At 42.4% G+C, this 23,898-nt stretch overlaps 2 protein-coding genes across 15 annotated transcripts in view; one reads left to right on the top strand and one right to left on the bottom strand.

The window, feature by feature from the left end:
• The window catches only part of NAXD (NAD(P)HX dehydratase), a 61,938-nt gene extending 56,190 nt beyond the window's left edge, over positions 1–5,748 (top strand). For 6 of the 7 annotated variants that reach the window (XM_006119697.4, XM_075918549.1, XM_075918551.1 and 3 more), the window contains one exon: positions 5,337–5,748. In XM_006119697.4, coding sequence (XP_006119759.1) covers positions 5,337–5,487 — 151 coding nt within the window. In that variant the 3' untranslated portion in view covers positions 5,488–5,748. Of the gene's footprint in view, positions 1–2,212; positions 2,291–5,336 lie in introns of all 7 variants that reach the window. The other variant, XM_075918550.1, reaches the window with a different exon arrangement.
• A 4,634-nt stretch (positions 5,749–10,382) lies between these two features.
• The window catches only part of CARS2 (cysteinyl-tRNA synthetase 2, mitochondrial), a 62,490-nt gene continuing 48,974 nt past the window's right edge, over positions 10,383–23,898 (bottom strand). For all 8 annotated transcript variants that reach the window (XM_075918559.1, XM_075918552.1, XM_075918553.1 and 5 more), the window contains 5 exons: positions 20,984–21,122; positions 18,114–18,237; positions 15,633–15,734; positions 13,389–13,643; positions 10,383–10,589 (listed from right to left, as the gene is read on the bottom strand). In XM_075918559.1, coding sequence (XP_075774674.1) covers positions 10,533–10,589; positions 13,389–13,643; positions 15,633–15,734; positions 18,114–18,237; positions 20,984–21,122 — 677 coding nt within the window. In that variant the 3' untranslated portion in view covers positions 10,383–10,532. The remainder of the gene's footprint in view (positions 10,590–13,388; positions 13,644–15,632; positions 15,735–18,113; positions 18,238–20,983; positions 21,123–23,898) is intronic.

The raw sequence follows: 23,898 nt of genomic DNA, 5'->3' as shown, positions 1-23,898 counted from the left end.
TGAGTGGGAGGGCAGAGGGTTGGGAAAGAGAAGAGATGGAGTGCCAGAGGTAGGCTCTGGCCAGGAGACTTACCAGTCAGCAGCCCTGCCTCCCTGCAGAACTAAATGCTTGAAGAGCTTAAAAAGTTTCTGACAGCCAGCCCGACCGCCCCGCACCTGCACAGGCTTGCATGGCCATGTGCTTGTGTGAATAACTGAGCCAGAGGGAAGGGAACTAGTGATTCATGGCTGCCTGTTGTTCTAACAGGCAGCTCCCATTGGCCAGTTTCTGGCCAGAAGCCAGCCAATGGGATTGTGCTGGGGGTGGGAGTTATGCCTGAAGCCTTCCCCCCTCACAGTTTTTAAAAAGAAACGACTCCTCAGCTGTGTTTCTGAGTAGTGTGCAGGGCTCCCAGGGGAGCCTACCTGGGGCTCCCCACAGCATTCATGGGCCAGATCTGCCATATTTTGCCTAGGCCTGCTTAAGATAAGTTAAGTCCCAGGCAGACAGTGAACAGCTAAAAAAGGATCTCTCAAAACTGGGTTACTGGACAACAAAATGACAGATGAAATTCAATGCTGATAAATGCAAAGTACTGCACATTGGGAAACACAATCCCGACTATACATATAACATGGGATCTAAATTAGCTGTTGTTATTGAAAAAAAAAGATCTTGGAATTATTGTGGACAGTTCTCTGAAAACATCCACTCAATGTACAGTGGCAGTCAAAAAAGCAAACAGAATGATGGGAACCGTTAAGAAAGGGATAGAAAATAAAACTGAAAATATATTGATTTTTGTACAGTAAAACTCCAATTATCCGGCATCCAGTGGTCCGGTACTCCCAATAGTCTGGCACCAACTGGAACCTGGAAGAGCTCCGACAGCTGCTTCAAGAAGTTTAGTCAGTTACACTACTTGATCCACAGGTGACAGGCTCCCAATTTCTTTCCTCTACTGCCTCTGGTGGGGCGGTGGGGAACGGCGCAGCAAGGGCTGAACCCTCCACCGTTTTGCAGGAAGGCAAAGCCTGCAAGTGACGGGGGTAGAGGGGGGGTGAGAGGGCGGTAGTGTAATTGACTAACAACTTCTTGAAGCAGCTGCCTGCCTCTCACCCCCTCTCTGCCACCGCCGCTTGCAGGCTTTGCCTCCCTGCAAAATGGCAGCGGGTTCAGCCCTCGCTGCACTGTTCCTCGCCAAGCTCCTGCCCCCACTGGAGGCAGTGTGGTCCCAGCAGACCAGTCACAGCCCCCCCACCACAGTACCTCCCGATAGTCTGTCATATCCAATAATCCAGCACCACTTGGATCCCAAAGGTGCCGGATTATCAGAAGTCTACTGTATAAATCCACAGTATACCCACATCCTGAATATTAGGTGCCAATGTGGTTTCCTCATCTTAAAAAAGATGTTTTAGAATTGGAAGAGGTTCAGGAAAGGGCAAGAAAAATTAGGGATATGCAACAGCTGCCATATGAGGAAAGATTAGTAAGACTGGGATTTTTCAGCTTGGGAAAGAGATGACTAATGGGGATCTGACTGAGGTCTATAAAAATGACTGGTGGTGAGAAGTAGATAAGTGTTATTTACTCATAACACAAGAAGTAGGAGTCACCAAATGAAATGAATAGTCAGCAGATTTAAAACAAACAAAAGGAAGTATTTTTTCACACAACACGCAGTGAACATGTAGAACTCCTTGCCAGAAGATGTTGTGAAGGCCCAGGCTTTAACAGGCTTTAAAAACAAACTAGTTGAGTTCATGGAGGACAGATCTCTCAGTGGCTATTAGCAAGGACGGACAGAGGTGGTGTCCCTAACCTCTGTTTGTCAGAAGCTGAGAATGGGTGACAAGGAAAGGATCACTTGATTGCTATTTGTTTGTTTTATCTGAGGCTCCTGGCATTGGCCACTATAGGAAGACAGGATACTACTGAGCTAATGGACCTTTTGCTCTGATGCAGTGTGGCTGTTCTTCTGGTTTGGCTCACTATGACATTGCAGTATTCCCAAACTTGCAAAACTGGCTGATCAGGCCTACAGCTTCAGTTGGCAGCCTCTAAGGTACTACCTATTCTAATCCCTGGGCCTTCTCATCACTTTTCAGAAATCTATTTTAACGCTAATAAAACAAAATGATAGGCCCTACCCTGGACTCTCTAATAGGCAGAGACTAACTACACAAATGCAGGTTTTCCATACTAACCAATCTAATTTTGATGGTACAGCACAGTCCACAAACAGCTGTTTGGACCTGCCTGAAGCTCTTGGGCCTCATGTCAGCTTCCTCATTTGTAGCACCATATGTAAGTCTCCATCTCAGATGTTTTCAAATATGTTTACTTGGAGTATACTCTGATCTTAGATAGCCTTTGCAAATGTGCCACATTGTTGCATAGATTCCTTACTCTCTGCCATGGTGGAAGGACCCTTGGAAGGTTTGCATGGGAACTCCTTTCTCTGTTTCCACCACTAGAGATTCTGACAATAGATGCTCTATTGGAACAGGCAAGGGGACAGCGCACAGGGTAATGCTCCATATTAACCAGCTCTTCCTGCACATTTATAGAGGGCCATCATGATAATGCTGGACAACAAGGGAGCAATGCATTACATTAATTGTCAGGGTTGAGAGTGATCCTAGTCCTACGAAGAGGCTCTAAGCTGTAAAATTGGTACTTTTCCATTTGATGTGAGAGATCAGCTGCCTATCTAGCAGGCATCCAGAATACAATTGCAGAGACTTCTGGTGGGACCACCAATGGGAACTCAGACACTGTTTTACGCAGCATCTGCCAGACTTTGCGTCTCAGTAACGTACACCTTTCTTGCCACTCTGAACAATGCAGAAAATCACCTTTCAGTTCACTGGGAGATGCGCAGATGATGCTGTAGCATTTTACCTAGCTGGTTGATCCGGCCTGCAGGTACCCTGCCATTCCCCCGCCCCCAGGCCCTGATTGCCCTGGGAGCGGGGGAGATTGCAAAGTCTTCCCCACCAGGGGCACACGGTGCTAAGAGTCAACCACCAGGGTTGACTAATCACTGCATGCCCCTGGCAGGGGCAGGGAGTGACAGACTTTTTGTGCTTCCCCCCAGGCCCTGATTGACCTGGTGGCAGGAACAGTGTGCAAAGTCTCCTGCTGCTGCTAGGGGCGCAGGCACTCAGAGGGAACCGTCAGTTTTTCAGAACAGCTGTCATTTCTTGAGGGAGGTGGGGGAAAAGGCTTTATGTGCTTCCTTCATTCCCAGACCAATCAGGGTCTGTGGGCGGGGAAGCTCAGAAGTGTCCTGGCTCTGCCTCTTCCACTTGAGACTCTATCCCTTCTGGGGCAGCCTAAGATCACTTCAGATATTTCTGAAGTGACCCCCTGTCAAAAATTATTGCCCACCCTTGGCATAGGAGCATGCACATCTTACAGAGAAGTACTCAGAGTCAAAACCTCTCCTAGAACTTGTGTTACTGTAAGGTAAATAATATCTCCTTGGTTAACATCTGATCCTTCTGGCTTGTTACTTGTTAATCCATTTGTTCCAATATCTCAATCGCTTTCTCTTTCTGAACAGTAGATTTTGATTAGGTATCTCCCCAATGTCATTCTTGATGATTTCTTTACATCAACTTAGTTTCTCTGCCATGTCCTTATCTTAATTGTTCCTTTTATGGTGCTGAGCCACAGGAAAAAAAAATTTCTGCTATGCACAATTTCTACAAGTAAAGAGTTTTCTGGCACAGGTGATAGGGGTATGCTTCATTCTGCCTGTTTATATAAAACATCAGTGTCATGTCTGTAAGAATTGACACACACTTGCCATCTGGGGGGTTGGAACACTTGGCAGGCAGGCTAGGTGAACTACCCTGAGCTCCTTGACATTGATGTTTTGCAGGTCACCAAGTGAGCCCCCTCATCCCTTTGCTGACCCATCTGTAATGTGACATTGATGGTTTGGTTCTCGAGAATGGGGCTCTTTCACCTACTGCCTGTGGGGGTTCAGTCACCAAAGAAGGAAATGTGACAACCGTGTCCAGGTGGTGTCAGCCTGACATGTATACTGCACCAGTCAGGCCTGAAGAGGTCTGAGCTATAAGGTCTCATGCTGCATCATGTAAGCGCCTGATGCCATATGTCCCAGGAGCTGTAGGTACTTCATTGCTCTTTTAGTTTCTGAGGTTCCCTGAGAGGAACCCTGTTGCTCAAAACAGAATTTGTGGGAGGAAGGCTCTGACCTGGACTGAATTGAGGGTTGCCCCTAATGAATTCTATACTTTGAACCAGGAAGAAAATAGAATTCTGCATATTTATGAACAGACTGAAGTTATGGAAAGTGGGCAGCCTCTAGTTAAATAAACCTTTTTGGCAGAAAGGTCTAATTATTGGCATCTCTGGCTTTGGGAGTTGGACCCTGTTCACCTTGCTGCATTCACTTATTGGCTGCTAGTACCACAAGTGACCTAAGTGGAGGATGGGTTAGAGGCAGTCAAAGGCCTTGGCTGGAACAAAGTATTGTCCATCTTTTTCTTCCTTGGTCGCAGGGATGCTAGGGCATGTTAGAAGGCCTTGATATAAGGTCCAAAGTGGCTTCACTCAAGGGCAAAGCTATTTGTTGGCTCCCAAGGGAGGCTTACAATTCGGCCCTTTCTACCTGTTCTAAGAGCACACTACGCCAAGGGGCACCAGCACTAACCCAATGGATACCATTGAGGGAAAAACTTTCTGGCGGCCGCGCTCAGGATGAGCGCACTCCTACTTTGGAATAGACATGAGCAAGCACTTGAAGAAGGGGAGATTTGGTACTAACAAATGTAAAACCCTACTCCCCAGGAAAAGGAAATAAAATACACAGCTACAAGATAGGAATGGAACTAAGCACTCATCCATTACACTGAAGCAAGTCTGTTTTTTATCTTGTCCTTCTGTCCTAATATTACTTTTTATATAATTGAGTACTGTATTGCAGTAGGAGGGATGGAGGGGAGATATATTTTCATACTATGGACTATTAGGCTAGAAATCCAATTGTGAATGCAAGAACTATAAGGTGGTAAATAAGGATAAATGTGCTTCATTTTAACATTGAGTAACTCAAGCTATAGAAAATGTAAGCATCAAGATGGTAAATGCAAGCATAGAAGAATCTCAGAATTAGTAAGGGAAATCATTCATGCCTATAAATTACAATACTACTAAATTCAGTAGCAAGGCAGCAATGTATTTCAGCTGAATTTAATTTTTACTGCAAACCTCTGTCCTTCATAAACCACTGCCTTTTGGGATTGTATAAGGTTCCCCTTTGTAAAATACTGTTTAAAGAAAATTAACATGAAGCTTTTTTCCTTTTTTTTTTCTTTAGTCAAAATCCATTTCTAGTGGCTGCATTTGGAGCTTGTTCGCTTACAAGACAGTGTAACAGCCAAGCCTTTCAAAAATTTGGACGTTCAATGACTACATCTGATATGGTTTCAGAAGTTGGAACAGCTTTTAACAAACTTTTTGAAACCTGAAGCCAAAGCAGCAAAGAAGGAAGAAAAGAACAACGGCTACAACAGTAATTACATTTACAGTAGAATATACTTAAGTAATGCACCCTTTCAAGTGCTGTAGCAGCATTGGTATGCTAGGTAGATTTTTTTTTTTTTAAAAGACTAGAAAAATGATTAATGTAGATATTTTTTAAGAGTTTGGAATAAAAAAAAATGTTTTGGCTGAAATATGCTGTAGTTGCAGATCTGTTATATAATATAATAAAACTAAAGTGAAAAGTATTCCTCAGTTCTTTTTCATGGTTATTGAGCAATAACTAAAGTGTGTGTGAACTGCAAAAATGCACTTGATTCTTAAGAAGAAAGTAAAATTCTTCCACCAGCTACACTGAATTTTTTGGCCTGCATCAAGGTAGTCATGATTTTATTAGACTCTGTATCTAGAATTAGCTACTGCACTTCATTTTTTTTCTATCTTAATATTTTCCCCTCTTTGGAAGTTTGAGAGTTGCTTTCAGTTTTGAATGTAATTGGTTGCCTTTGCCTAGTCCTGGTCACTGAGGCGGCAATATCTAATTTGAAATGCTTGCTCTTCATTTTTCAGAAAAAAAATCTGAATACAGGGGAAAATGGGGGGGGGGAACCTCCTTACAATAAGAATTTACTCAGAAGTATTGGCATGAAATATAGGAATTATGTTTAGCTCAAATAATTTACTTTGTATTCCATCTCCTGCTGTCAACTAAAATGTAAAATGCAACACAATGCAAAATAATTTGAAGAAAAGGTACGAGGTGTGGGGAAGAACTAGTGATATTTAAATGGTCAAAAATGTTGGTGATTGTACAAGGTTGAGTGCTTTTGTCAGCTCAAAACAAGTTATAACTCAAATTGCTGTAGTACAGCTCTGAGCACATTTCTGTGTATATGCACATATGGCTGGCTATTGCCAGCATAAATAATAATAGAGGAGACAGCTGCACTTAGTTATATGGCATTAGTCCAGTAAGGGACTGCACTGGACCCGGGGGATAGAAGAACAGTGGGGGTGCTCAAGCTTTGGCTGTAACAAGGTTTTTAAGCTGGATCATCATTTAGCAGGTAGGGCTTTAGTATCAAGGAGGACAGATCAGCTGTTCCATGTGTGTCTTGCTTCTGGGCTGAGTAGATGGCAGGCAGAAATAAATGAGAAGTTGAGAGAGATTTGTGTAGCCTGGGTTTCTTAAACTTGTGGAAGTGCAACCTAGTACTGGGGCAAAACTAATTTATGGGGAGGAGGGGTCAGAAGTACATTTGTTTCAGTAAGTACCAACTTCTTGCCCTGTGGTTTAGCCTACAGTCTAATTCAGTTTTCATATTCATTAGAGTATAGGGACTAATTAATTACTAGATGCTATATAGACATTTAAATTTTTTTTTCAGTGGCCTATTTCTAGAACAGTGTTTAGTACCATATGTATCAGTTGGATTGCACTTTCACATCTTGTAATAACTTCCTAAAGGCTGTTCTGCGTAGCTCTGGCCCTTATAATTCATATTTTGGATGCACTGTGACTACTACCTCACCCCAATGCATTCTTGTTTTTCTTTTTAAACTGGTAATCTATTTCTAAAATAGGTTTTTGTATGTTTGCTTTTTGTTCTGTCAGGGTTCTAAGACTTAAAATTAGAGAAGCTGTTTACTCCTAAGGGACTTGACAGTGTTTTACCAAAGCACTGGTTTATAAACTGTCTACTTCTTTGGGGAATATAAGCTATTGTCATTTTCTCCCCTTGGAATTACTTTTGAACTCTAATTCCTAAAATCAAAATTTTAAAAACTGGTTTTAAAATGCGGCTTTTGTATTCATATGCAAGAAGTATTATTCTAAATTACACTTGTAGATAAAAACCAAATCAAATAACCATTTGGTGGGTTTTTTTTCCACAAAATGAAAATGCTTGATATCAGAGGTCAATAAATTTCAATTTGACTTTGTTTTAACTATACATAAAAGTAACTTTGTTCACCATTGTATACAAATTGTTACAAGTTAATTTTAAAAGATTCTGGAAATGTAGCAAGTTTCTTTCCATAGGAAATAAAAATATAGCAAATAAAACAAAACTGCCTTGTGTATTTTGTTTGCAGTGGCTTGGTCATAGTGAAGATAGCTTATTCTTCATAACATACAATTTTATTACTGACAGATAACACTGTTCATATACAAATTGCTGTGGAGAGCCGAGAAAGGTCAGATCACAAGAAATGTATACATTTGATTTTGTTCTGAGACTCCCAGCTCTACACCAGGGAGCCTGAAGCCCTGGCTTAAGAAAGGTTTCCTGGCTAACATTGTTGCATCTAGTCCTTGGCCTCTGCCATGGAACTAGTTAGGTTTCCAGTGTAACTGAGCCTGTGATTCAAAAAAAAAGGGGCAGGAAAACTGCTTGGTAGTGGCAATTTATTCTCTGGTCAAAGAAATGGCTAGAAAACAAATCTTAAAGCCTTTTAATGTTAGATAACTCCTGCTGGGACTTGTATCTTCAGAAGAGATCTTTGTAGAGCTAAAGTTATTTTTCCCTCTTATATCCTTTCACAAATTGCTTTGTTTAAACATGGAAGAAATCTAGTAAGTGAGATTCTGCAAACTTTTGAAAAATATAATTTGAATTGAGATCTCTAAACCCATCAGTTAAACTAGATATCCAGTTACCTAAACTCTCCAGCTTATGATGAACTTATAAAATTTAGTGTACTTTTCCTAAAGAGCAGGAATAAATTTTGCTAAGTTCTAATCATCACAAAATGACAATGTAAGTAGCGTGAAGTACAATAGACAACTAGCCTGTTATTTTCAAGTTCTTATATTGCACCCAACTACTAATTCCAGATCAGCCAGTGATTTGCTCAAAGGTTTTGGAAAGTTTTATTTGTGTGTTCATTCAGTCCAAAAAGTAGTTATCTTGCAGGGGTGGTGTAAGGATTCATGATTCATCAAGCAAGCCCATTTAATCAATTTCTAATACTAGTGCCTAAGCTTTCTTCACTACCATTGCTAGGGAACTGTAACTTATTTTGTGCAAAAGTGAGTTAGAAATACAGGCTCCTTGAATCAGAAATAACCCACAAGTAGATTATCTTTTACTTAACCTGGTGACAGGTGTCATAGGACCTTACCTGTATTATCTGATATGGAAAAATCACAAGATGAAAAGTCAGGCTTGTTCTGTGCCTGTGAAGTGTTAAGCTTTAGGCAAGAGAATATTTACCTTCCCCACATTTTGCCTCTGTGGCTAGTTCAACAGTGGTGAAACTGGCTGCACAAGGAGTATGTGCTCCACAAGGGAAGATTTCCAGCAGAATAAACCATTAACACTAGCTCCATATGAAAGTTCTTTGCTGTCTTTTAGTAAGTGGAAGCTGTTTGACAGGTAAAACTAAGCAAGCCTAAAGTATATGTTTTCATGGTGTTTGCTATTTAGTTGTAACAACCATCTCAAGGCTTGGGAACATAATGAGGTATCTCATTGGAAGAGATTGAGAGCCTGCTCCTACCTCAAGTTGTGCAAGAGAAGACACTTTTGTCCTTGTCTGCAATGGAGAAATTATGTTCTTGACAGGACTTATGCCTGTGCACAGTGCTGCTGTTTTGAGACTTTGCACAGGTCTGTACAAGGGAAGGGATGTCAACATGTAGTCTACTATACAGTTGACCAATAAGCCCAAGCGTATCGGTTAATCTTGACTACATGCATTCCCCATCAGAAGCAGCAGGGAGGGGGCAGCAGCACTCAGCTGGGAGACAGGATGGGCACTGGGGCATCCAGTGTGGGGAGTGCCACTAGTAGTGAGGGAGGATTGGGGGGCTGGCACTGGGGCTCTGAAAACAGGCAGCTAGCATGGGAGGGAGGTGTCTGCTGGTGGGAAGTCAAAGGGGGAAATCTGGAGCTGTGGGCTTTATATACCAGGGACCAGCATATCCATTCACAAAAGTCTTGGTGGATTGGCAACGTTATTTGCATAATGAATATGCAAATAGAATATTACCAGTCTACCAGAAGTTTGAGAATGGGTTTGCCAGTCTTTAGTATAGAAAAGATTAGGAACCACTGCTCTAAGCAACACTTCCTGTGGAAAAGAGGACAGGAAGCATGGAAATGGACTTACAGCTCAGCTGTGGAAAAGATGATTGTTCTTACATAGTCCAGGTTAGACCTCCCTCTGCCAACATTGTCAGGACCTGCCTGAAGGAGGTGATTTGCCAGACCAGAGGAGATCCTTCCCAAAATGGCCTGTGCTGTACTGCTACCCCTGGCTAGGGTTCCTGCCCAGCTGTGGCTGCCTGCCAAGTGGTCCAAGCTCCACTGCTGGGGATAGAGATCCCTGCTACACTGCACTCTTCCCTCCATCCCCTCTTACTCCTGCTCCATGGCCCAACCTCCCTATACATGAGCTAGGAACATCCATGTTGCCTGACCAGAGAGATCCAGTTAAGGGCGGTGCTTTTGGTTTTGTTAGTGTGTTTAGTGTTATCTAAACAGACAAGAGTAGCATGTATAAGCTCACAAAGATTAGTGTGCTGGTAACCTCTAGTTTTATTATTAGTAGCGTGCAGTTACACTGTATACTATTTATGCTCCTGGAACAATTTTTGGAGTTTTCCTTAAAGTTCTAAAAGAAAACGTTAGCCAGTTTTGTCTTGGTTGCCTATACCTATCTTCAGCCTAGGCAAGTCCCTGGCTAGCTTCCGTGCATTGGCCAGGAAGTGATCAACAGAAGCAACAAGAACTTCTGAGCTGTGCTCTTTTGAAAGCCAATAGAACATGTACTTACTTAAATATGCTGAACCTACCTCAGTTTAATTCACATACAGGAAACAAATCAATGCCTTCTCCATAAAGAGAAAAGGCAAGTTGTTGCAAGAAGAGAGGTATTTAAGTTAAAACAATATTTATTAATAGATAATCAGAAGTCACTACAGATTTCTTTTGCAGTTGATTGGCATTTAATTACATTTGTTCATAAAGCCTATCCTGCCACATGATCAGTCCAACCATGACCTGTGCTACAGCAGCTGCCTCTTTCAGTTCTCTGCTCTTCTTTGATCCACAACTTCCCATGTAGAAATAGTACCCCTGTCCTGTAAAAATAAAGAAGTGGATCAAACCCAGCAATTTTTAAAGTACATGCACTACTTTAGTTCCTGGTTAAACTGTATTCAAATCCTTAAAAGCATAGCATGCATGAAGCAGTGTAAGTGAACGTGAAACACTGCATTAATTTCAAAAGGCAAAAATGCTGCTTACATTAAAAAGCTGTATTTCAAAGTACCTACTTGATTTTAAATCAACATAACTACTGCACAAGTTAAAAAGAGATCCTATCGTCTCTCAGAAAAGATCTTAAATTACTTGGAGTAGAGAGGCAAAAGTTGCTGAGACTGTAGACAGGAGCTGTATATTGGATTAGGTGATGAAGGATACCACAATGCCTCTTAGGCTGTGTCTACACTGGCGTGTTCTTGCGCAAAAACATGCTGCCTGTCTACACTGGCTGCGTGTTTTTGTGCAAGTACACTGATGATGTACTGTAGAAAGTCAGGGCTTCTTGCGTGAGAACTCTGATGCTCCCTCTCAGGAAGAAGCCCTCTTGCACAAGAGCTCTTCCAGAAGAGGCCAGTGTAGACAGGCAACATGAATTTCTTGCGCAAGAAGCCCCTATGGTTAAAATGGCCATCAGAGCTTTCTTGCGCAAGACAGTGTCTACACTGCCACGGATGCTCTTGCGCAAAAGCACATGCCAGTATAGATGCTCTCTTGTGGAAGAGTTTTTGCATAAGAACTCTTTCCGCAAAAGAGTTCTTGCGCAAAAACTTGCCAGTCTAGACCCACCCAGTGTGTACACCTTCTCAAAGTTATCAGAATAGGTTTCCATGTTTCAGACTTTTACAGAACTAAAACAGTGTACCTCCTTTATGGCCACTAAAAGAGAATAAAGTGCCCTGTGCACTTTGAGCTCTTTTAGAAGAATGGCATGAGGTTGAATATTTTTACTAAAATATATTGAAAAGTATGATAGTTCAAATAGCTACTGCTACTTAGATATTTGGTTTTAGTTTTGGGAAATGAACAGAAAGTGCCTCTGAAGAATTCAGCAAGTGAAGTTCTTAAACTGTCTAGATTTGAAAATTGACATGTTGACTGGGGATATTTAAGTAGAATGCAGAATTAAATACATATAATTTAAGAGAAAATTAAGAGTTTGATAAATGAGTAAACATAGCAATAGGCTATTTGTCAGCATGAACTCTTTCGCTCAAAAGAATTCAGTTCTATTAAACCTGAAATAAGCTTTTGGAAGATTTAGAGAATGTAAAGTAGATGCAAGAGTTATTGGATAGTCTTACTCGGTTTTTTAAAAATGAAACATTAAACTGTTTGAATCAACAGCATGAGTGACAATGCTGGATGAAATCTTCTATGTTCAGTATCTGAGTCAAAGGGACATGTCCTTTTTAACATTGTCAATCAAATTTTGATATTTTTATAAATAAGTATTTTTATAGTTTAAGAAAAGAAGCTTTCAGGAAAAAAGGACTCAAGTGATTTCTTCCAGGCTAAATTCAAATAAAGACAAACTAACATAAGCATTGTAGGACTTAGAATTTTGGGTTTTCCTAGCTCTCCTTTACTATAAAAAATGTTTAAGTGCATTTAACAAATGCCAAATAGTTCTTACATGCTTAATTTAAAAAGACAGCAGGAAGCGACCTCACTTTATCACCATGACTATATGTCTGCACAAGGATTTTTCATCATTAGATTTCCACCAGGGAGCCCAATAAAAGTGCTGGTGTAAATAGTATTCAGGGGACCACCAACAGCTTTTCTACAGAAGTGCTCCTATTGTTGCTAAAACAATGAGAATTTTGCCCCACAAAGAGTGCAGGCAAGGCCCATATGTTGAATTATTTGTGGATCAGACTATCAATACTACTCTAAGAATAGCAGTGTAAAGTGTCTGGCCAAATAATGCATCATCCATCTCTTTCAGACGATAGTTTCTTAAACAGAACTTCATCTGCATAACTTCTAGTGCCAATGCTCAGTGAGGAGCCTCAAGTTCAATGGCTTAATTTTGCAAGGGCTGAGCATGAGTGGATGCCAGTGCCCGTGAGTGAAGGTCTGACTTTGCACAGATTGGCATACTTGTGCTAAAATTACAGGGCTGAAGTGTTGAAGGATTGTAAGGCGTTAGGAGCAGCATTGGATAGAAGGAGATGATGCCGGTTCTTAAAGGTGCAAGGGTACTACCTAGAAGTGCTGCAGGAAGAGACTAAGCCAATTAAGGTGTGTGTTTAAGGGTAGATACTGCTGGAGCAATGGGAAAGGAAAATACTTCAACAATGGCAGTAGGGATAGACAAAAGGCACAGAGAGGGGCTGGAAAAGAAGATGGTTAACCCAAACAAATTAATGTAAGAATGGAGCTATTTAGTGAGAGGACAGAGGTTGCTTTTCACAGTGACTTAGGTAGGTGGGGTTTTTCCCCACTGAAAAGCCATCTCAAATCAGAGTGAAAGAGCATGAAAAATCATTGCAGACAGCGTCTGCATTGCTTCTCAAGCGCCTACTCCAAACTGCTATCATCTTCTGGCCCTTGATTAATCCAGCTAAAGACGAGGTGGGGATTTCCAAACAAAGCAGAGGGCATTGTAATAGCTAAATACACCCTCACTAATCGCAAAGTAGCAATAGGTGAAGTAGAGAGGAGGGTCCGGGGAGAACATAACGTTAACAGTTTGCTCATAAATGAGCTCTTCATTTTTGCTTACTACTAGTCTAAATGCACACAATGCAGAGCACAGGGTGTGATAAGGTCAAAAGGAAGTGCCGTCTTGCATGCATTACAGAAGGAGTTGCAAAGATATTTTCTCAAACCTTTATGTTGATTCCAAATGCAGCAAGGTCTCGCCGCAGGTTGTCACAAGCCTGCAGAAGAGGTTCTCGCTCCAACAACAGCTGCCGCCTCTTCTCTTTCTCTTCCTGTTTCCTTCCCTTTGCTAGAATGGAACCCTCTTCCGCTTCTGTTGGTCCAGGCATAGCAAGAGCATAATTACGCACCTTGACACGGAAGTTCACTAGCTCATCAATCACGCTGGAAAGCAGAGCTGAATTCTTGTTTTCTAGAACAACCTATGCACAAAAAGCTGCAGTATTAAAATAATTGCTCCAGAAAACAAGCAGTTTTCATTTAACAGAATAAATTCAGAAATCAGGCCTCGCCTGCACACAAGGTGTATGTACACTGCAGTCTGGAGTATGCTTATAGCACAGGTTAGCATACCCGCACCAGCTTCTATCAAGCTAGCGCAGCTGAAACCAGTAGCATTGTTGCAGTGGAGCAGGTGCTACAAGCTGCCTAGGTACACACTCTTGTCCGAGCTAGATTAAAGCTAGAGTGGATAATGGTAGTTTATACTGCAGTCATAGTGTAGGAACACACACAAAGTGGTGTAACTGTGCTTATGCTAGTCTAACTCATCCCTCTATAGGAAAGGGAATAATCTATACTGTTGTGCATCAGCATCTTATCCACTTCTAAATTCCGCCTTATGGCTTGACTTTGACATGCCTACAGAAACTTTACATCCAACCATGGCTGGGCAGGTGGCAAACAGACAACTACTCTGGTCTTGTCTGCATGGGGAGTCATTCCAGAATAACTATTCCTGACTAACTACATCTATGGATGCTCTTATTCCAAATTAGTTTAATCCCTTCCAAAAGCAGTGGATCTGGCATGTCTGCACTAGAGCCAAAACTGATGCCTTGGCAAATTGTCATCCCTTTATCAAGGCATCATTTCCATTCAATTACAACAAACTCTCTTCCAGAGAAACTATGCCCAAAGTTCTCAATGTTCTGATCCTACTCTACGCTAGGGATGTAATACTGTAGTCGATTAACCGATTAACTGGTAAGAAAAAGCTTACAGGTTAATGCTATAGGCTACACACATTTCCTCCCCTGCCCTTTGCCAGTAAATTTTTGAGTAGGCTGGCCAGCAGCCCGACTAAGTCTTAGCTCGCGCCAGGTCCAGGACCTATCCCTGCTGTAGCTCTGCATTTGAAGTGTTAATCGACTATCAAATTAATCGATATTTAACATCCCTATCTCACACCAACATTTTCAGCACTGGAGAACCTGATAGCATTTCCAAAAGGTCAGAAAAACATGAAACCACACATCCTAGTTAGGGCATATTAACTAGTTAGGGCTGTGTTTGTTCCTATGTGAAAATTAGTCCCCATTCCTTAAAATACAGTATATCACCGAAAATTAACATGATAAATGCATAAAGTAAACGTGGACTGATAAATAGCCATCTTAACAAACCAGCTGTTCAGAAGCCAAATACTTAAGAACCTGCTCTCACTAGCACAGTAATACAGACAACTTGTTTTTATTTCACTCCCCAGACTCATTTCCACTTCATCAGTAGCACAATCGATGATGCACGGGAATATTTAATAGCAGAGTTTGTTCTGTACTACTCATCTGTGTTTAATTTTCCTTCAAGCCACAATTTAAAACGGTATCAGTGCAGCGCTTCCCTTAGGCTGTGCCTACATTGGCACCCTTTGACATGCTTAAAACGGAACAGTTTTTCCGTTATAAGTATTTCCAGAAAAGCGCGTCTACATTGGCAGGATGCTTTTCTGGAAAAGCACTTTTTCCGGAAAAGCGTCCGTGCCAATGTAGACGCGCTTTTCCGCAAAAAAGCCCTGATCGTCATTTTCGCGATCGGGGCTTTTTTGCGGAAGAGACTACTGTGCCCTTTTCTGGAACAGTTTTTCCGGAAAAGGACTTTTGCCTGAACGGGAGCAGCATAGTTTTTCCGGAAAAACAATGACGATTTTACATTAGATCATCATTGCTTTTCCGGAAAAGCAAGTGGCCAGTGTAGACAGCTCGCAGCTTATTCCGTAAAAGCAGCTGCTTTTCCAGAATAAGTGGCCCAGTGTAGACACAGCCTTAGTGTTTATGCCTCAGTTACAAAAATCAGCCTCCAGTTTTAACTAGATTTTGCTGCTTATTTTTATAAAATGCTCTGCTTTTACTACATTGTTGTTATAATACAAACAATGGCTCCCATGATAGACCTTTAGAGAGGTTTCATACCTGCCTTTCTCCGAGAGATATTCCAACAGTGTTAAAGAAGTCCTCTATATAGGAAAGCATGGTTCCATAAACAACAGGGCTTCTAGGAGGAGTTCCACCTTCCTGTTACAAACCACAAAAACAAAGCTGTCTGGATCAATATAATTTATTGCAGGCCTCAAACTGCCAATACAGTTTGAAGTCTATGGCCTTGGCTACATGGAAATTTTTTTTTACCACTTATGCCAGTATAATCCACCAATCTGGACAGTTATTCTGGTCAAATAGTGGGATTTTTTTTTTCAGTTTATTTTAAATGATTTGGGAAGGGTTTAAAGTTAAATCAAAGACACTCTTATATTGAAATAAGTGTCCACACCAGAGGGTTCATAACTATATTTAAATTCTTGCTATAGGTTATTAAAAAAAAACTTCATACATTCTCTGCACCTTGTAGGCCAGGTCTATGAGCATGAGGAAAGATGAAAATTAAATTAACAGTTGAAGGTTTTTCAGGTTAATTAATTACATCAGCTACTTCAACATCATGCTTTGTAGTGCTGAGTGACACATTGTGAAGGTCATTTTCAGACACTGATGGTATTAGGCAGCAAGACAGTGGTGGTCACCCTAGGAGCAGCATTTGTAAACACGGATGCAGGCACACTTTCTGCTGCTACACTTCCCAAATATGAATTCAAGAGTTCACAATCAACATGGTAAAAAAAGGAGAAAAGATATATGGGGACGAAGTCTGGCTAGCAAAGGACAACAGCAATGAACTAAGTTGGATACCAGTGTATACTGAGATGCATCAAGATGAGGTATTGGGTGAGATTTTATTTAACATCCTCATTAATGACTGGAATTAAGCCATAAATAGCATTACGTTTGCAAAACATACTAAACTGGAAGATGTTAGAACCAGCAGCCAGGAAAAAAAACCCAAATGGGTTGAGTGATTAGGAATATGGAAAGAACAAACAAATTAGTTGAGTTTAGGGAAATGCATATTAGCAGTGAAGCATATTAGCTTATGTCTACATTTATGGTGGTGTGTAGAGTACAGGGACTATAGCCTACAGGCAGCTACATGCTGCAGTGAAAGTCTGTTGGTGTCGACATTTGTCATTGTGGTGTGCTCTGGCAATAGGGAAAGACCGCAGCAGCAAGATACAATCCTGTTAAAAAACAGCAGTGTTGACACTGCTTGTGCACATATGGAGCCAGTTATGGTACATCTAAGGTTCTGGCACGTAAGGACACAACTTGCCTAAAACTGTGCCTCACGATCCACGCTGCTGTTCATAGCCGTGTTAGGAGGCCGTGCTAACACTCTGCACACTGCCTTAGCTGTAGACATACTGTTAGACCAAAAACCACACAACACCCAGATATTCCATAGGAGACAAAACATGAAAACAGTGTGTTCAAAGAGATGCCCAGAGCAGGGAAGTGCACTGTCAAGTGCATCCAATTTGGGGCATGATCTGGCCAGAAAGACTGACTACTCTAGGGAATTCAGACACAATTAGAATCATCTGAAAGATTTGGGGGGGGAGGCTAGTTCTAATTCCACTAGCTTTGTTATCAGAGACTTAAACTACAAACTTGACTGAATCAGGAATTGGCTCAATGGTTCAGAAAAGAGCTTTTTAGAGACAAACCAAGGCGAAGCCCAGATCTGAGACGGGTGCTGCTGTAGGACTAATAGGAGACAAAAGTTTAAAAAATAATCCAAATCTTAGTTCTTACTAGATTCAGTCCCACCCCTTTTGCCCCAGTAAAAACAAACTGCCAACACCAGAAGGCGGTTTAACTAAGCAATCAGGGTCAACAAAGCAGAGAGGTTAAAATATATGACCCAAGGCCACAGGGGCATCATTGCCAAAATTAAGAGCCGACCAAAAATCCCGAGGGCTGTGTCTTTGCTTTATTTCCATCTTTGAACTCTTGCATTCAGCCATCCAAAGCCTCCTCTGCTTCAGGATCAGATTTTAAATGGGGTTTCAAGTTGCTGGTGTTTGATATGAAGTGTAGCCAGAGGGGCCGTTTGCGAGCAAATCATAAATGTGCTCTCAGCAGAGGCAACAGGTGCAGGTGAACTAAAACAGGTGCTGTGTTAACCCCCATTGCCACCCCGGCCATCATAACAAGAAAATAAATAAATCACCCGTCTACTCTTTATCGGTATTATGGAGGTTGAAAGCAGGCAAGGATTAAAGCCTGAAGCACACACCACCCTCCTCAGGTGTCTTTCAAAAGTCTTCCCTATGAATACAAGGCAGCAGGAAAGAAACATGCCTTGGACACAGTGAAGCATAAAACAATAATACAGAATCTAGAGATGCAGTCTGGACAAACGTGTATCTTTAATGTCAACAATGTGTGGAGCTTTGTTTCTGCCCGTTTGCTGCGTGAACAATAAACAAATCTGTCTGAATTAAACAGTAGGACTGTGGGCAGCTGTCATTTTCTGATCTCTGTATCCTAATGGGTTACCTTAGTAACAGCCTTAAGCTGTCTGTTGCCATGGTGAATGAGGTCCATAATTGCAGCAACAGCCCTGGAGGTGTCAAAGTCATCTGCAAATGCAGCCTTTACATTTGCTTTTGTGTTGGCTAGGCTGAAAAGAGAAAAGGTAATGTGTAAGATAAGATGGACAAGTTGCCAGCAGAATACTGAATTCATCTGCTATCAGCCAGAGGGAGTCATCTAAATGACAGTCATTTTGTTCCTAGCCGTATTGTAATGGACAATTCTACAGCAATCAGAAGAAATTCAGTGGAAAAAAGGGGGGGGGGGGAAGAAAGCTGTCTGCCCAAAACTGAAACATGGCATCTACTCAGCAAGTTTTACATCATAATTCCTAGGTGTCAATGGTTACATGAACCTTGTTTGGCCACTCAGCCTTTATCATTTGGGAAATCAATTTATAATTCAGAACTAACAATTTTACTTCTTGGGGTTTTTGTAGCAGTTTGTCTTTCCCACTAACTGTGAGTATCTCTGTCCGAGCCCAGTCACATGTGCCCCAAAGTGCTGGCTGCGAGAGAGCTGAACTGAGGTCAGATAGGAGCTTTGCTGCAGCACCACACACCATCTCATATGACACAGGTTCAGGAGCACGCTCTCTCTTCTCATTTGCTGCACTAGTGGGACTTGGGACACTGCGTCTGTGCAGTATCTGGCTCAGAGGGAAAGGCCTGAAGGCCACTGGTTTCAGAGAAGCTTCTGGATGCTAATTTGGGATGATCTCTTGCCTTCTTCCCCCTCAACCTCCAACCCGGGGGAAGAACCACTGGTATCAGTGCAGTTATTTGTAAGAGGAGGAGGAAGAATGTCAAGGGAATAAATGACAAGGTGTGAACAAACTACAGGACTATGTAGCACTTTAAAGACTAACAAGATGGTTTATTGGATGATGAGCTTTCGTGGGCCAGACCCACTTCAGTGAGGGCTGTCAATGTTTCCTCCCCTCTACTGTTAAATCAACCCTCTGACCCCACTGACTTCAGTATGCCGGTTGACATTAATGGCTGCACCCCAACCTTCTTGAGAGCCTCAAACATTATGCCCTTCTCACTCTTCCCTTTGCAGCTATTCTGTGTCTGGTGGCAACTGCTCATTACAGATTAGACCATTGCTCTTGAAGTATCTACCACTGCCCTGTCATTAACATCACTCATCTGCTCAGTCTCAGCCACTCTTCTGCTGCTGACACCCAAATAAACATATCGGCTGTGTCTACACTGGCATGAATTTCCGGAACTGCTTAAAACGGAATACTATTCTGTTTTCAGTTTTTCTGGAAAAGGAGCGTCTACATTGGCAGGCTGCTTTTCCGGAAAAGCCCTTTTTCCAGAAAAGCGTCTGTGGCCAATGTAGACGCGCTTTTCCGGAAAAGACTACTGGGCTGTCTACACTGGCCCTTTTCCGGAACAGTCTTCCGGAATAAGGACTCATGCCCGAGCGGGAGCAGAATAGTTTTTCCGGAATAGCGGCTGATTTTGTACAGTAGAGCATCGTTGCTTTTCCGGAAATTCAAGGGCCAGTGTAGACAGCTCGCAGCTTATTCCAGAAAAGCAGCTGATTTTCCGGAATAAGTGGTCCAGCGTAAACACAGCCATCCTATAAATCCTTCACAGACAGCCCCTTTCAGCTTCCTTTCCTCCCCTCTCAAACAGGGCAATACCTGACTGCCTTAGCTTTCTTCAGCTGGCTGTCCCCAGCTGCTCCTATTTGGCTAGATCCTCCCTCAGCAGCATACCTAGCTCATTCACTTTCTCTCAACTATTACTTGTCCACTTGTCCCTCAAGACCACAATCTTGCCAGTCTCAGCCACCTACTCCTCTTAGAAAGGCCTGGTACATACATGCAAATACTTCCCACTACTTCTACAGCACAGCCTGCTTCCACTGCCCATCCATGTGCTTGAAATTATTACTGCAGCTACCTACGACCTTCCAAAACTGCGCCAGTTTATTCAGGAGGCCCCAGCTTCTCCTTAAGAGGGTGGGGAGGTGTTTCTTCTGGGGGGGGGGGGGTGCTGGACCAGATTCACGGCTGGGGAAGGGGGCAGGCTATGCACCCCAGCCTCTCTTTGGAGGGAGGAGGGGGCTCTTGTGGGAAGTTGCCAAGGCTGTGTTTCCAGGCTCCGGGGGTAGTTCTGTAGGGATCATAGCAGAGGAGTGGCAGGGGGCTCTTCTTCCCAGTCCACCATTGTTTTGGGGAAGGGGTGCCACTTATTCGGTCCACTGGATGGTCATGTGGAGCCCCCTCCCCAGCTGTCCACTCTTCTGCTGGTGCTTCTTCCCCCCATCCCCCAGTGGTCATGCTGCAGTATAGCTGTCCCCTCACACTCACTGCCCCCAGAGGTCACTGTGAAGTATATCTGGCCTCCAATCAGTTCCCTCCTTTTTATGGAAAAACAGTCCCATTCCAGGCACTTCCCATTTTCATGGCACAACCAAACCCTGGTCTTGCTTTAAGTTATGGTAAGAGGAAGCAGCATACCAAATTTGGTGGTCCTAACTCTTACCATTTAGGAGGAGTTCTTCAACAAATGGACTCACAGACAGACACACGCTAAAATTATATATGTAATCACTGGAAGATTCTGACTCTCTCTCTCTATACAGCCTCTCCCTGAGTTGCAAACGGTTGAGTTACAACCGATCGCACTTATGACCAAAGCCCCCATGGAGCGGTCGTAAAGGCGGTCACCGAGTTACGAACACGACCCGCGCTTACGAACAGTTCGAGTTATGGAGCAAGTGTTAGTCCGTAACTTGTTCGTAACTCGGAGAGTGGCTGTATATACGTGTATATACACACACACACACACACACACACACACACACACACTCACATCTCCCACAGTATGTCTTCCTTAATGGGATCACACACCAGCTGTCCTTTCATATAAGCATTGGCATCACTAATGAAGTAAGAGATTGCCTGAAGGAGGTTCTTTGCATCATTCATGCTATCATCACCAAATTCTATTGCTGTGAAAATAAAAAAATATATAGGTTATGATACAGAAGATACTATGCAGTTTATAGGAAACAGTTACATGAAAAAATATTACAAAAAAATTATTTACTATTAAAGAGAGTCCTTTACTATTTATCATCACGGCAAAATTTTAGTTTAATTGCCTACAAACTTAACTAAGCAACATTGATCTTTAGTTATATTACATGTAATGGTTCTAAAACACTCCAGTAATTGAAAATTGTACAGCACTTGTTTACAGAAAGCAAATACAATGGCCCAAAGATTATTGAAAAAATGTACCTGAAGGAGAATGCAACTGATTTTTTAAAATAGTCTTTCATGTACTTAATTTTTCCATCTAAGAGGCACCCCAAAATATCTAAAACCAGCCATCTTTGTAATTACCACCAAAATTAAGAATACAACTCACTCAAAAATATTGAAATATCACATCTTCTGATGTGTAATACAAAATATTTACCTGTTTTTAAAGAAGCAGACATATTATGTGTTTAATTAACCGTAACAGCAACTTCAGTCCATCATACCAATGTATTTCAGGGAGCTTGGTATTGCATTATAAGGGATTCTTGTCAAAACCAGAATATGTGTTCCATCTATCGGCCCCCCGCAATCAGGGAATCTCAAAAGCCATCAATTATTTCCTGCACATTACCCAAAGTCACAGGGTACTTTAGAAGAAGGAGGCAATTAATTGTCCTGCACGCTTACATCTCCCACAGCTCCCATCATGGATTTTCCGAATGCAAACTGATTTGCAACTGACCAGTAGCAGTTTGGAGATGCCAGCTTCCACACAGGAACTACCACTCACTTTTCCACCATGAGGGAAGCTCTTTCTGGTCTCCTTGTACAGCAGGACAAGAGCGAGTTCTGCACACAGTTCCAGGAAAGTGGCTTTGCACATTCACAAGTTCTGCAACCACTGCTCATCTTTCCATCCCTGCATCACAATGTGATACCACCACTCCATGCCTGGTTTCCTGAGCCTAGTACCGATGGATCCACTGTGGCTGAAAAGTGGCATGAAATGAAGTAGGAAACCCATGGAACGATGGGACAGAAAGATCTGTGTCATGGGACAAGGAGCATGTCTCTATGAATGCTCCACAATCCGTTCCCAGAACTCCCAGTGGAAAAAAGGAGGCAATTGCTACCCACAATGCACTGTGGGATTGCTACCCATAATGCAACTCTCTGTGGATGCAGGAGCAACAACTGTGGATGTGCTCATCCAAGAAAAGGAACATTATGTGGACATGTTCCACCAATGTTATTAAAGCAACTTATGGTAATTGACAAAACTTATTTAACTTTGTAATGCAGACACGACCTTCAAATAGTCCTGTGTTCTATAGCATGTCCTGCCTTATTAAGCATATGTGCTTACTTTGTACAGGCAGCAGCAGTCACTCCTGTGTGATTTTGTAGACTGCTGCAACAGTCTCATTATTCCCACTGGATTCCAACCGTGTGTGATTTCCTTTTATCAAAGCAGTCTATATTTGCATGGGCAGTGCTCTGTCCTTTATCAGATGAGAAGAGCACAAGAACCCAGACTCACTGCAGATAGTCTTCACATCTTGTAAATGAATTAATGAAGGCGTGGACAATTATGTGTAGCCATTCATCAGCTGCAGGGCTGCTGGCATTTCTCCTTGCCGCAGGGCCAGTCTTAGAAGTTTTGCTGAGCTGCCGAGCCTTTGTATTACATACATATATATTATGTATTTGAGGTATCTATTCTTTAAAACAAAAAAACCGATTGTCCAGGGCTCCAAGTGCCTTAAGTTCATGTCAAAGACCCACTGATATACTCAAAACTCATTTTGCCTTGTGAAAGGTGCAGAGACCTAAGGTAACAAGCATGCAATCTGTAATAGCAGCATTCCTGCTACAGAAAACTGTTTATGCCCTCATTTAGGGCTTGCTCAGCATCCAGAGCCATCTATAATTTGCTCTTTATTTTCCCTAGTAATGAAGGTCAGTTGCCGAGAGTAAGGCCAAGTCTACATTACAGGTGCTACCATGTAGCATGGTAGATGCTACCTATATCAATAGAAGTGGGTTTTCCATTCAGGTAGCTAATCCACCTCTCCAAGAAGCAGTACATAGTTAATTCTTCCATAGACCTAGTAGCATCTGCTCTGGGGATTAAGTCAACCTACCTGTGGTGCTCATGGCACAAAATTTTTCACTGCCCTCAGCTGCTTAGCTAGGTCAATCTAATTTTTAAATGTAGACCAGGCTTCAGTAGACTCTTTCATCCCTTTCTGTGAAATATTTTTAGGAATAAACAGCATCTCTAGAGCTTTCGAAGCCAAGGCCGTGGTCTACTCTAAAAAATAAGATCAGCCTAGCTCCATCTATCAGAGGCTATGAAAAATGTTGCATCCTGAGCACTGGAATTAGGCTGTCCTATCCCCCAAGGAAGACGCAACTCACTGAATGGAAGATTTTTTCCACTGAGATAGCTCCCCCCTCCTGGAGAAATGGATTAACTACACCGAGGAAATCCTCCTTCCATCAGCATAGGAAGCACCTTTCCTATTGTGCTACAGCAGCACAACTGCAGTGCCGTAACTGCAGTGCCGGCCTTAGGCTGTTTCAGTCGAATCGGACCCCATGCCCCTGCACCCGGAAGTGCCGGCGAGTTACAGAGCCGGGGGCCCTCCTCCACCAATATGTGGAGCTGGGTCTCTCCCCCGGCTCTGCCCGGAGCGGGCCCCGGACCCCTCTGCCAGCCTCCTCCTCCCCCTGCGC

The sequence above is a fragment of the Pelodiscus sinensis genome, chromosome 1, assembly GCF_049634645.1.
Source record: "Pelodiscus sinensis isolate JC-2024 chromosome 1, ASM4963464v1, whole genome shotgun sequence".
Taxonomy (NCBI): Eukaryota; Metazoa; Chordata; order Testudines; family Trionychidae; genus Pelodiscus; species Pelodiscus sinensis.
This window is presented reverse-complemented; position numbering and strand designations above follow the sequence as displayed.